The sequence below is a fragment of the Rhinopithecus roxellana genome, chromosome 10, assembly GCF_007565055.1.
Source record: "Rhinopithecus roxellana isolate Shanxi Qingling chromosome 10, ASM756505v1, whole genome shotgun sequence".
NCBI classification, from domain to species: Eukaryota; Metazoa; Chordata; class Mammalia; order Primates; family Cercopithecidae; genus Rhinopithecus; species Rhinopithecus roxellana.
In genome coordinates this window covers 31,035,490-31,049,835 of record NC_044558.1, presented here as the reverse complement: position 1 = coordinate 31,049,835, position 14,346 = coordinate 31,035,490, and the positions used below count along the sequence as shown (strand labels likewise).

The following is a 14,346-nucleotide window of genomic DNA, read 5'->3' as shown; positions in this document are numbered from 1 at the left end:
TATTTTGGATTCTAGTATATATGCAGAAGAAATTAGAAAATTTGAGTAATAGTGCTGATAAAAACCCTAACAACAATACAACCTTTTTTTATTTTCCATCTAGTTACTTCTAGGAACAGGGTTCCTAGAACAATAAATCTACAAAACTGAAAATTAGGACTCTGTCTAATTCTAATAGTATGTTTGAATTGAAACAAGCTAGTTTTAAAAACATAAAACTCCAGTTGTATCATAAAAACATACATTTTTGTATTATCCAGGCATAATATTTTATTTTCTATGTTTATCAGCATTTTAATATGTTTATTCTGTTCTGGCACATTGTATGGTAATAATATTTGTGAATGCTACTCATTTCAAGAGATAAGTTTTAACACTTATAACCATATTGTCTTTTAAAATTTAAAAAGAAAAATATTTTAAGTGTATATTATATATTTTTGCAGTAACAAATTATAATATTACTGATAAAATACTTTAAGGCACACAATATGGAAAGATACTACAATATAGTAAAATAAAATTGTGTGCAGGAGGAAAGGAAAAAAAGTTGAAAGAATAAAAAGGATGTTATAAAATTTCCATTTCTAAGAGCTCTTTAGTTTTTTAATAGAAGATGGGCATTAAATTGCTAGATCATCTTTATTCCATTTGATGCATTTAAATGAGTATCATCTGTCAATACCTATGATGTACTGTAATTTAAGTCTTTTAAAGTATTTAAATTTTGACAAAGAGAGGCTTCATAGTTTTTCAAACTGTATGCACCTAAGCTTACAAACCAACCAGGTTTGGAAAGTACGGTACTAGATGAAATGTTAGGCATGGAACTTAGCACAGCTCTGAGCCTGCTCCAAGACTGTTCAGTTCCTGCCCATCAGGACTTCTTGTGCCTGACTGAATGGGGCTTTCCTACAGAAAAAAAAAAAATATATATATATATATGTCAAATGTCCCTGACTAAATACTTATTATTTCCTTTAGGCAATTAATATGAGTTAAAGAGATGTGTTTTTTAATGAGACAGACACTTCTCCATCCTCCAGCAACTCCAACACTCATGGCTTTCAGAATGAGAATGATAGGATCATACCTTGATATACAAGCTTTGGCCTCAGCCACAATGGACATGGAAGAATTCTACATCTTGGCAATTTTTAGACCTGGATAACACCTTCCCTATTGCTACCAGGCAGAAGGGAAAGTTGAGATGTTTCCAAATAGCCATTTAGAATTACGAGATAACATTATCAAAAATAGTCATAGGAAGAAAATGTTCTGGAAAAATTGTATACTTTGGCAATTTCAATAATTTTTAGAATAAAGCATTATACTTAAAATAATTATATATTAATAGTACTATTTCTCCCTCCTGCCTCTTTTAACATTAACCCATACTACTTTCCTCTCCTCTCCCACCAAAGAAATATGAAAAATAAAGTGTATTCTTATTGGCTGGAAGGCTTCATCATTCCCAGTTAAAATAAAATAGTTTGCTGGCTGATGCAAATGCAGCAAATGCATGGGACTGTATTAAGAATATGTGATATTTTACCAAAAACATTTGATTTATGAGTTCCTCTACAATAATAAGGAATCTGGTGAATTTTCTGATCTCAGTTGTGTTAGACCCAGTTGACAGGTAAATATTAAAGTACATAGAGTTTATATTTGCATGGTAAAAATCTATTTGACAAACTTTTTTTTCTCAAAACTTGGCTCTCAAGAACCTTGAGGTTTCTGTTTGAGAGATTATTTCTACTCATAGCTCTCTGGGGAACATGAGTTACATGGCCCCGCTAACCACAAGAGGAAGTTAGATCCTAACATATATCTTGAATATTTCACATATATAACTGATTTCCACAGCTAGTAAATCTATAAAGTCATTTTAAAAATTTGATGATCATGTGAATGAATCCCATGTGGGCTAAGATATCAGAAGGAAAAATATTAATTTAAAAAAATGAATAATATAGCTGCTTTAAAATACTGGAAAATAAAACATAATTTTTCAAGTTTATTCACAATAATAGTTAGAGTTATAGTTAAGGAAATCAATAGCTTCAGCAAATCATAAGTGATTTATGCAAGAGAAAACCATTTTTTAAAAATAATCATTGAGTGCTCTAAAAACAAATGGATGGGGGCATGTCAAGGGACACAGGAGACAACCTGAAATAAAGAAGCTACCAATGATTAAAGCTGGGACAATATGAAAAACAATCTAAATTATGTAATATTAAATTACAAACAAGAGTATAAAGTAAATATACATGGTTCTCTACTGTTATAAGTAAATAACTGAAAAAGTAAATAATTAAAGGAAAAGAGGCCAGCCATTACAGGAGAAATATATTTAATATATGTCGGTACTCTCTCTTCCAGGGGGCCAAGCTTAATTTCACCCACTATTACCACCTCTGTTGAGGGTGTACTACTTGCCGAAGAATAGAGTATGGAAAGGGGGAAATAGTAACTTTACCCTAGAGAAACCAGGCAAAAACTTTGTTAGTCAAATGACAAAGGTTGATGTCATTAATAATGTTATGTGGATGTCATGTACCACTAATATGATGTGATTGAGGACACTTCACCTCTGTGGTGTGCTTATCCATTCATAGCCCAGTGTAATCAGGATGAAAACAGGCAAGCATGTATGATTTCATGGGATTGGGGGATATTCTACAGAACACTTGGCCAATTCTTCTCAAGACCATCAATGTCATGAGAAACAAAGAAAAGCTGTCACACACCAAAAGAAACTGGAGAGACATGACAACTAAGTAAATATGGTATCCTGAATTTGAACCTAAAATACAAACAGCACATTAATGGCAATACTAGTAAAATCCAAGTAAAGTATTGAGTTTAGTTAATAATAATACACTAAAATCAGTTTCTTAGTTTTGACAATTGTCCCACAGTAATGCAAGATAACAGTTAGAAAAACTGAATGAAGGATATACAGGAATTCTCTGTACTTTCTTTGCAGATTTTCTATAAATCTGAAATTATTCCCAAATTGAAATTTATTAAAATAATTTTCTGGTTTATTTAGCAGTTTGCTAGTTAAATAATAACCTATACACATAATTTATCAGAATGTAGGAGTTCCATCTAAGGAGCTGAGGATCACCGTTCTGCATCCTTTCCATTGATGTTATAAATTTCATGTGTAATTGGAGAATCAGAAATACTAATGAATAATAATTTAGGTCTTAAGTGTAAATCATCATCATTTACAGCCTTCAGGTTTAAAGTAGGTGGATTTTATTATGTATGACTGTGTCATCTTAGATACATTCACAAAGACATCACTTTTGGGTTATTCTGTTTCCTATCCTACTGAAGTCTCCACATTTGAACCATGTGTAAATGGAACATTTATTTTTACCTCTAAAAGTTGTCAAGTCATCTGAATATGATCTTTTATACAAATTGAAGAATTTGTTAAAGATATACAAAAAGAACATAGTTTGCAACAAAACTTACATGTTTGCATTCACTATTTTTGGATTTTTGAGTTGAAAATCTTCATGTGTATAAAATATTTTTTATTAATTCTTGTGTGTATATATGTATATGAAATAAGGTTATGACTATTTAAAACAAATGTGTGGTACTTTTTGAAGCACTGATTGTCAAACATAATGTTTTTTTAGCTAAGATGGGGGAAATGAGATGATAATAATAATTACATATGTATTCATGATGTTCTATAGCAGTTCAGAAAAGTGGAAAATATGTGGTACATTTTATTTGATAGTACTCCTAGTATATAGAGTCTTACTGAATTGTATGCTATTGCCTCTCAATGTCCCAGCCAGCTGTAACAGCTGTAATATACTTTGATCTATAAATTATAAAAGAACTCTTTGAAAAAAAAAATCACATCTTGTTGAAAAGTCTGGGAGTGACTAAAACATTGAGAAAGATACAGAAATAAGAGTGATAAAACGGCAATTTGTTACTAAATAGAGCTTTAAACAGTATATGAAACATACTTCAGGTTAGTCAGAAGAGGTCCTCTGAATACACTGTGCATGCTTCCCTGAAATGAAACTGTATGTTATTGGTTAACCAGGATATTTAGCATAATCACTCTGCTAGACTGTGGTGGAGGGAGGTGATTATCACTGAGAACAGATGGGCAGGTCCACAGCACTGCCAGATTCTGCACAAGCTCCATTTATCGTTGGTTCTTGCTTTTTTCCTTCTGTGTTTTTAATTTTTTTTAAAAAACATTGTATGTTCTAAAGAACTAGCTTCACAAAAGGTCGGTGGCTGATGATCTTTCAGCTAAGATTTCAAATGTAGAAGAAAGATTCAAAATGCTATCACTGTGTATCTAAGAAGGATGGGGCAGATTTCATTTTACCCTCTAGTCTCCCTCAATGCATGCACGGATTTATCTGTACGCTAAGCTCTCTGCTCTGCATCTGTAGCTCCTTGTGGATTATATTGTCTCTGTGATCAGAAATGATTTTCTCGGATATGAACACCGTTTCTGGCTCCCCTAAAGTGCATCCTCCTAATGGGACCCGGTTTTACACTTTTCAAGTAAGTGTGCTTTAAATGGCTTCACTACTTAGGAAGTTAATGTATTGTCAAACTTTTAATAAAGGGCTGTATAAAGGAAGAAAGACTTAAAAAGGGTGGAAGTGTTGAAGAGAATGTATGGAATGAATAATGTGCATGTTAATTTAATCTACTTTAAACTGTGGATATAGGATGGCATTAAGAGCCTCTGTGAATTAAAAAAAAAAAAAGTGAACACAATTTTCCACAGGAATTTTTAGATCTGCTACAGTGTCATCCTTGAAGGTTTATGAGATGTGTTGTGTCTCCTGATATTGTTATTTATGGTTATAATATGGTAAAAATTGTAGAGTTACTTTCCTTGTGCATCACAGAAAGAGTAAAATTAAAACATTTTATGAACTTTGCAAACTAAGTCCTCTTGGCTTAGAAAAATATTTTGCATTTCATATACACAGTTTAACATAATTCCCATTATTTAATTTTCTCATGTGTATAACATAAGGGCAATAAACAATACAGGAGGTTTAAGAACCACATTTAGCATGCTTTCCAATTTGAAATAGAGTAGAAACTCATTAAGATGGATTTTCTGTGTTATCGAAAAGTAAAATGATTTATAATATAAATGTGAGTTACAAAGCTGTTACCTACTAAATGTATTTCAATTGCCTGTGACTAAATCAACCATCAGTCTAGAAAATGGCTAGGTCTAAACTAGATCAGATTCTATCTTATTTTTATCTTCAAATTGTGCCTTTCATTACTAAGGTTTACTTTGTAATTCAGTCATATCATCGTTACATGAAAAGGGAACATGAAATTCTTTTCCCTGTATATTTTACATTATGGAAACATAAACAGCCTGACATTGAATTATTTTGGCTGTATAATTATACCATACTTGGAAAAGATAAGTATAAAGGCCTAGATAATTAATATAATAGAGATAGTCAGAATTTTTTTAAGGGGTCTCTAAATCAATGCACATCTGAATTATAAGTCTCTTGCCTTTGCAAACTGTAGGCAGTAGATAGAATTACTCTTTCTCTCTCCTTTTTCTATACTTCTATTTTTAATTCTGTTGCCTCTTTTGTTTTACACTGATGTCTACTGATAGTGCAAGTCTGTGGTTTTACAAAATATATTCTCTTCCTAGTGGTGATCTGCTTATTGTGGCAGTGATTCAAAATGCAAGTGCCCTGGGGTTGTACAGAATTATTACTTTTTTTTTCTCCTCTGTACACTGAGATATGAACACCTCTTACAATATCCTGCAGCTGACTCTTTGGGTAGCATTTGACATTAGGTATTCTACTTCAGTCTCTTAAAGTTTAAGGATCAGTTCATTCCATATGCTCGGTCATGACAGAGGCTTTTTACAATTCTTTCAGTAAAGATCTTACTGACACCTTTCTTGGCAGGTGACTTTCTTTGAAAACACACTGGTACAATTTTTAATTACCCCCTTTTTGTTGATAATAACATATTCTTGTAAAAACCTTAGGAGTTCAGATAAGATATAAATTTTGCCAAACATAAACTCTGTTCTCCTACATTTTAAATTTCCTAAAATATTTGATCCTGAGGTCTCTAACACAATATGTGTTTAAGTTTTGATGTTTATCTTTTTGTTGCTATTGTTGTTTGTTTTTGCCTTTGGTGGAAGAAAGAGATAAAGATGGCTTTTAGAGCACAAAGGTTAAGGTATATAATAGTCAACTCTTGGCTTTTCTTTTCCAAAAGAAAGAATTACATGGTTATTACAGTTATACTGAATTATTATTAGAATTATATATTGATTATAAAGAATTAAATGATTTTCTTACCTATATACATTAACCCATATTGAGGCAGCATATTTTCTTTGGTTGAAATGCTGTTAAAAACAAATGAGATGCTGTAAAGTAACAGACCATTTGTCAAAAACTGTATTTTGAGAAAATGATTAAATTTTCAAAAATGGTTGTCATTATGAAATGGCGTAAATGTACTTCTAAAATGATTCTGCATCAAGGAGTTGGGATTTTAATGCTTACTTCCTTAAAATAATTCTAGCACAGGAGTTAACATATGCAAATATATTTAAGAGAGCTTAGCATGAATAATACTGCGTTTTAGTTCCATCTTCTCATTAAACATCCAAACTGTCCTGTCATTTTTTTTCTGACATGGTATGCTATCACATTTTAAGAGTAAGATTTAGAATGCATTTGACCTAAGTAGTTCAAAGGAGAAAAGGCAACAAATAAGAACTTGAAGGATATTCTTAGCACAAGACGTTGCTTTTCATTGCATCTTTAATTTAGGCAAACACATTCATACTTCTAAGCATGCACATATGCCTTTTTTAATAGAATATGTAACACTTAATTTAAACTAATTCCCTTAAGTGTGAATCATCACTTTTATATTACTGTGAATATACTTGTGCCTACAGTTTTCTACTCAGAGGTGCCTGGACCCTGGATGATGCCAGCACCCAATTTGCACTGTATGTCTAATGAATGACTTCTCATCAAAAGTCAAGTTCTACAGTGTAGTTTCTAAAATGCCCTTTAATTGACAAAAGTTAAAATTAAAAGCTACTAGAGGAAAATAATATTTGCAGTATTTTTATGCATTAGAAGTGTCAGTTTGTGGGACTGAAATATATACAAGTGAAAAACCTACTTTAAAATAAACAAACATATATATATATATATATATATATATATGGTGAATTTTGTAACTTTTAGGTCCATAACAATGATATCTCAACATGATTTTACATTTGTTCTTTCATAACTTTATCTTTGTAAATAACACCATCTATTTGCTCTACTAACCCTACTGAATGGTTAATCATGACTTAATGTGTTCCTCCTCCCAGAGGTCCTGGCCACCACCATGGCTCCCTTCATTTCCTAGAAATTAAATACCTTTACCCACCTGTTTTCAAACCATATCTGTGCAGTCCTAAACTTTCATGGGAGTTTGTCAGTAGTTGCTAGCAACAGTAGGGAAATTTTTTTTTTCTTCTTATTATTATTTTTTATTTTTAGACAGCCTCTTGCTCTGTTGCCCAGGCTAGAGTGCCATGGCCCAATAAAGGCTCACTGCAGCCTCAGCCTCCCAGGCTCAAGCGATCCTCCCACCTTAGCCCCACAAGTAGCTGGGACTATAGGCACACACCATCACACCCAGTTACTTTTCTAATGTTCTGTAGAGATGGAAGTCTCACTCTATTTTCCAGGGTCTTGAACTCCTGGGCTCAAGCAATCTTCCAACATTGGCCTCCCAAAGTGCTGGAATTACAGGATTGATCCACCTCACCATGCCAAGAAACATTCTTTTGTGGCTCACAAAGTTTCTCTACATTTGGTGGTAAATTCTGGATTTACATTTTTTATTCATGGGTGCTCTGTGAAAACTTTCATACATAACAACAATGTGTGACTATCACATATAAAACAAAGTGAAGTTTGCAACCCATTTCTTCAAACCAAAGGATTAATTTCTGATAGAAGGAATTGTATCTCCTGGGCCCATAGAATAAGTATTTCTGTTTAGGATATATTTATTTATTTGTTTAGCCATTGAATCCTAGCATTAATAACATTATGTCAGAACTATGTATAAAAGTGGCTAACTCTTCATACCTACTGAAAACAAGAGAAAGAAGCTTTACTGTAAGTATGGAAACACAGTAACCTGCTGCTGCTGTGCTTAAAATACTTCTCTTCTCCAACCGTTTTGGCACCAGGCACTGGATTTGTGGAAGACAATTTTTCCATGAACCTGAGAGGGGGAGGGGAAGGGACGGTTTCAGGATGAAACTGTTCCACCTTAGATCATCAGGCATGAGATTTCTGTAAGGCAGGTGCAACACAGATCCCTTACATGCACAGTTCACGATAGGGTTCACACTCCTTTGAGAATCTAATGCCACTGGTGATCTGGCAGGAGGCAGAGCTCAGGCGGTAATGTGAGTAACAGGGAGCAGCTATAAATACAGATGAAGCTTTGCTCACTTGCCCACTACTCACCTCCTGCTCTGCAGCCTGGTTTCTAACAGGCCCCGGACCAGTACCAGCAGTTGGGATTCCTGCCTTAAAATATAGAAATTATCTTCCCAGCTTGGCATAAAAAATACTTTCCTGATATGGGACAGACACTCTACTTTCTTTCCTAGAAAGTTGCTTGCATGCTTTTCTGTGTGATTGTCTTTGCCTCTTCACTCAAAGTGCCCACTGGAAATTTTTTCTTAAATATTTATCTCAAATGCTGCCTCCTCCATGAAGCCTTCACCCATTCCTGTACACTGTATTAAATACCTTTTGTAAAAAATCCTCTTTATTTGTTCATACTGCTACCAAAGCAAATTTTATGCTTTGTTATAATCCCCAAGACCATTTTATTATGCTGTGTTCCTCATACATGAAGACTGACAATATTTCTGTAAGGTGGAAAATATATTTCAAAAATAATTGATTTACCTATTAACATTTAACACAGTAAGCAACAAATTATTTTTCTTTTAACTATATAGGCAGTTAGTGAGATGTAACTATTTATTATAGGGACAGTATCTAAAGATGTATAAATATACATTTGCTTGTGTACCACACAAAGTAAGATTCTTAAAAATATGTAACAGATACATCAGTGACCAAGGAAAAATTTTAATTTTATTGGTTTTTAATATTTCTATGGCAGCTAGCCAAAGCCTTTTTGATGATTTTAATACCGCTTTACCATTTTTATTAATTGGGGGTTTTCTTATTTTACCAAGAGAACTTTAAATTTTTATTTGTATATAGTCTCATACTTGGCAGATAGGATTAGCACCTGAAATAGGAGACTAATATGTAAACTGAAAATCTCAATTGCATGAAGAATTTTTATTCAAAAAGATACTTAGCTGGGCATGGTGTTCTCAGCACTTTGCGAGGCCTAGGCAAGTGGATCTCCTGAGCTCAGGAGTTCAAGACCAGCTTAGGCAACACAGAGAAACCCCGTCTCTACCAAAAATACAAAAAAAAAAAAAAAAAAAAAATAGCCAGGCATGGTAGTGCACACCTGTGGTCAGAGCTACTTGGGAGACTGAGGTGGGAAGATAGCTTGAGCCTGGGAGGCAGAGGTTGCAGTGAGGCAAGATCACACCAGTGAATTCCAACCTGGTTGACAGAGTGGTACCCGGTATATTAGTTTGTTTTCGTGCTGCTGATAAAGATATACCCAAGACTGGGAAGAAAAAGAGGTTTAGTAGACTTACAGTTCCCTGTGACTGGGGAGACTTCACAATCATGGTGGAAGGCAAGGAGGAGCAGTCATGTCTTAAGTGGATGGCAGTAGGCAAAGAGAGAGCTTGTGCTCTTCTTTTTAAAACCATCAGATTTCATGAGACTCATTCATTGTCATGAGACTAATAAAGGAAAAACCCACCACCATAATTCAATCACACCCCACTGGGTTCCTTCCACAACATGTAGGAAGTGTGGGAGTTACAATTCAAGATGAGATTTGGGTAGGGACAGAATCAAACCGTATTTTTCCCCAGACCCATCCCAAATCTCAGGCTCTCACATTTTAAAGCCAATCATGCCTTCCCAACAGTCCCCCAAAGTCTTAACTCATTTCAGCATTAGCTCAAAAGTCCCCAGTCCAAAGTCTTATCTGAGACAAGGCAAGTTTCTTCTGCCTAAGAGTCTGTAAAATCAAAAGCAGGTTGCATACTTCCTAGATACCATGTGGGTATAGGCATTGGGTTAATACAGTCATTCCAAATGAGAGACATTGGCCAAAACAAAGGGACTACAGGCCTCATACAAGTCTGAAATCCAGCAGGGCAGTGAAATCTTAAAGCTCCAAATGATCCAAAATGATCTCCTTTGACTTCATGTCTCATATCCATTCACACTAATGCAAGAGGTAGGTTCCCATGGTCTTGGGCAGTTCCGCCTCTGTGGCTTTGCAGGTACAGCCTCCCTTCTGGCTGCTTTCATGAGCTGGTGTTGAGTGTCTGTGGCTTTTCCAGGTGCACGGTGCAAGGTGTCAGTGGATCTACCATTCTGAGATCTGGAGGAAAGCAATGGCCCTCTTCTCACAGCTCCACTATGCATTTCCCCAGTAGAGACTGTGTGGAGCCTCTGACCCCACATTTTTTTTCTTCACTGCCCTAGCAGAGGTTCTCCATGAGGACCCCGCCCCTGCAGAAAACTTCTGCCTGGGCATCCAGGCATTTCCATACATCCTGTGAAATCTAGGCAGAAGGTCCCAAACCTCAGTTCTTGACTTCTGTGCACCTGCAGGCTCAACAGTATGTGGAAGCTTCCAGGGCTTCAGGCTTCCACCTTCTGAAGCAACAACCTGAACTGAACTTTGGCTCCTTTTAATCACAGCTGGAGCAGCTGGGACATAGGGCACCAAGTCCCTAGACTGTACACATCAGAAGGACCCTGGGCCTGGCCCATGAAACCACTTTTTCCTCCTCAACCTCTGAGCCTGTGATGAGAGGGGCTGCCACAAAGATCTCTGACATGCCCTGGAGACATTTTCCCCATTGTCTTGGGGATCAATATTCAGCTCCTTGTTGTTTATGCAAATTCCTGCAACTGGCTTGAATTTCTCCTCAGAAAATGGGATTTTCTTTTCTATAGTATTGTCAGGCTGCACATTTTCAAAACTTTTATGCTCTGTTTCCCTTTAAAACTAAGTGCCTTTAACAACACCCAAGTCACCTCTTGAATGCTTTGCTGCTTAGAAATTTCTTCTGCCAGATACCCTAAATCATTGCTCTCAAGTTCAAAGTTCTACAAATCTTTAGGGTAAGGGCAAAATACCGCCAGTCTCTTTGCTAAAACATAACAAGGGTCACTTTTGCTCCAGTTCCCAAAAAGATCCTCATGTCCATCTGAGACCACCTCAGCCTGGATAATATTGTCCATATCATTATCAGCATTTTGGTCAAAGTCTTTCAACAAGTCTGTAGGAAGTTCCAAATTGTCCCACATTTTCCTGTCTTCTTCTGAGCCCTCCAAACTGTTCCAACCTTTGCCTGTTTTCCAGTTCCAAAGTTGCCTCCACATTTTTGGTTATCTTTTCAGCAATACCCCACTCGTGGTGTCAGTTTACTGTATTAGTCCGTTTTCATACTGCTGATAAAGTCATACCCAAGACTGGGAAGAAAAAGAGATTTAATGGACTTATAGCTCCACATGGCTGAGGAGGCCTTACAATCATGGCCGGAGGCAAGGAAGAGCAAATCACATCTTAAATGGATGGTGGCAGACAAAGAGAGAGAGCTTGTGCAGGGAAACTCCCATTTTTAAAACCATCAGATCTCATGAAACTCATTCACTATCATGAGAACAAGGCAGGAAAGACCCCCATAATTCAATCACCTCCCACGGGGTTCCTCCCACAACACATGGAAATTGTGAGAGTTACAATTCAAGGTGAGATTTGGGTGGGGACACGGCCAAAGCCTATCACCCTGTCTCAAAAATAAATAAATAAATAAATAAATAAATAAATAAATAAATAAATAAAATTGGAAAGAAAAGAAAAAAGAGAAAGAGAAAAAATATACTACTGGTAATTAGTATGTGGTTAGCACCGTATCTCTGTAATCAAATGAGGTTGAGGTAATTCTGGCTTTTCATCAAAGAAGATTTTCTATATTCTATCATTTTGTTACTACCTAAGAGTCTGCCATTATTTTTTCTATTGTTTGGAGGACCATATAATTTCTTATGGTTGATACATTTTAAATTTATCTGAAAATACCTCTCAGAATGCTTGGCATGTGTTATATGTTCAAATAAAATTAATGAAGGCAAAGTAATGCTATATAGATGATACAAAATACCTCTTAGCTCCAAAATTACTTAGTAATATAGGCAGAGTTTCCCAGCTAAGTGAGAGAATCATTATTTTGGTCTGTCACCCAATTGTATGCATTCATGCTTATAAATGGCAGAGATAATACAAGAGATGTTTAAAATAACTGGAACATAACCTAGAGATAGGAAATGGCTAAAAATAAAGTATGCAACCTCCAAAATACAAAGATAGCTTTAATTGTAATACCTAAGACCTTGGACTTTGGATTTAAGAATTTTCAGGGAGGAGTAAAAAAAAGCTTGGATTTGCTTTTAGAATACTGAATGTTTCCTTGGTTGGGAATTGTACTAAAACAGAGGGAACAATTCAGTAGCTTTAAAAAAAATGCAGATGAGTTGTCATGATTTCCCACTTTAGAGATGAAAAAATGAAGGTCCATAAAGGTACTCAAATCATCATTTAATAATACAAAGAGGGAGTAATATAGTTTCTGTCTGAATCCAGCGCTATAAAACACAAAAATTCATGCTCTTTCCATTATATTCTGCTGCCTAAACTGTTAATTATTACATGCAGCAACAAAAGTATTCTAAACTATGTAATTTCCAATACTGTTGATCTGTTAGACATTTACAGAAATTTGTCTCCATAGCTTCAAAACATTGCCTCACTGGATTTTTAAATTTAAGGCTTTTATTGGACTACACTCCCTCATTTAATCTTTACTGATAGTATTTTCCTAGTTGCAAATACGTATTTATTATAATCAAATTGCCAATAAACTTATATCCTGAAATTGCACTGAAAGATATAAAGGACAACTCAAGGAAAAAATCTGTCATAAATACACCCCTTTGTTTATTTAAGAATGCTCTATTTATCAGTGATACAAACTATAGAAATCAATAGGAAGTCATAACTCTTCCATTTGCAGAAGTCTCTACCTAATAGAAGTTAGCTAGGCTGTATCTTACATGAGGCAGGTGCTGTGTCCTTATTCTCATTGTTGATTCACAGACATCAAGCAGAGTGCCTAATACAAAACCATGATTGGTAAATAGGTGATGAATTTTATTACAAATTAAAAATAAGAATGTCTTACTTAGTGTCATATAGTTATTGCTGGTACCCTGATTTAGTGCAACCTCCTTAAAATCACATAAATGCTTTTAAGATTCTCAAGTTTAGGCATACAAATGTATTTCACTTATACCTAGCTAAAATAACTCTACGTATCAGGTATCATATGGAGGAGAAAGAAATTGGAAGTAGGGAAATGACTTGGGAAGTCCTTGAGATAAAGTATTTAATGCACTGAGTACAGTCCAGGTGGCTAGAAAGAGTCCAATAAAGCAGCTACTGAAACAGTGGTTTCAGTGGTATGGTATGGTCCATAGATCACTTTAGAGTTGGCAAGGATGTGCGCTAATAAAAGATAAAGTGAAAAATATTTAATAGGTATAATAAATATAATTCAAAATAATTTATTAAGTTGCTGAATATTGTAAGAGGCAAAAGAGGAAAGGTCAGGTTTACCTTTAATATTTGTAGTGAAGGAGAGAGGAATAAGGAGAAGGAACTGTTTGGAAAACAATATATTAAGTTCAGTTTTGAACAGACTGATTAGACAGCTGGAAACACAGGTTTGACTCTCAGGAAAAGAGGTCTGTCTGAGTAGCAGATGTTAATGCGGGAGACATCTGCTTACTGGGTAGAGGAATCTATGGAAGTAGATGAAATGGCTTTAGCAGAGAATGAGGAGATTGGGAGTAGGGTGGGGAATGGACACATTCACTTACACAGAATTATCATTATTTTGAGTATGTGTGCTTGGTTCACTTTGTAAGCACATTTTGGAAGTTGTTTTCCTTATCACCCCTCCTTGAATATTACCCCTGGAGCTAATTAAAGTTAGATACTCTCCCAAATGTGTGTATTAGCTTTATTTTATAAATGCTTTTTGGAAGCTTATATTCC

The 14,346-nt window shown here is 35.1% G+C and overlaps 1 protein-coding gene across 6 annotated transcripts in view; it reads left to right on the top strand.

The window, feature by feature from the left end:
- PPFIA2 (PTPRF interacting protein alpha 2) overlaps window positions 1–14,346 on the top strand; it is a 516,520-nt gene that overhangs the window by 158,022 nt on the left and 344,152 nt on the right. For 2 of the 6 annotated variants that reach the window (XM_010383665.2, XM_010383664.2), the window contains exon 1: window positions 4,142–4,563. The exons of the other annotated variants lie outside the window; for them this stretch is intronic. In XM_010383665.2, the coding sequence (XP_010381967.1) occupies window positions 4,483–4,563 (81 nt within the window). In that variant the 5' untranslated portion in view covers window positions 4,142–4,482. Of the gene's footprint in view, window positions 1–4,141; window positions 4,564–14,346 lie in introns of those variants that run through there. 6 annotated transcript variants of the gene reach the window in all.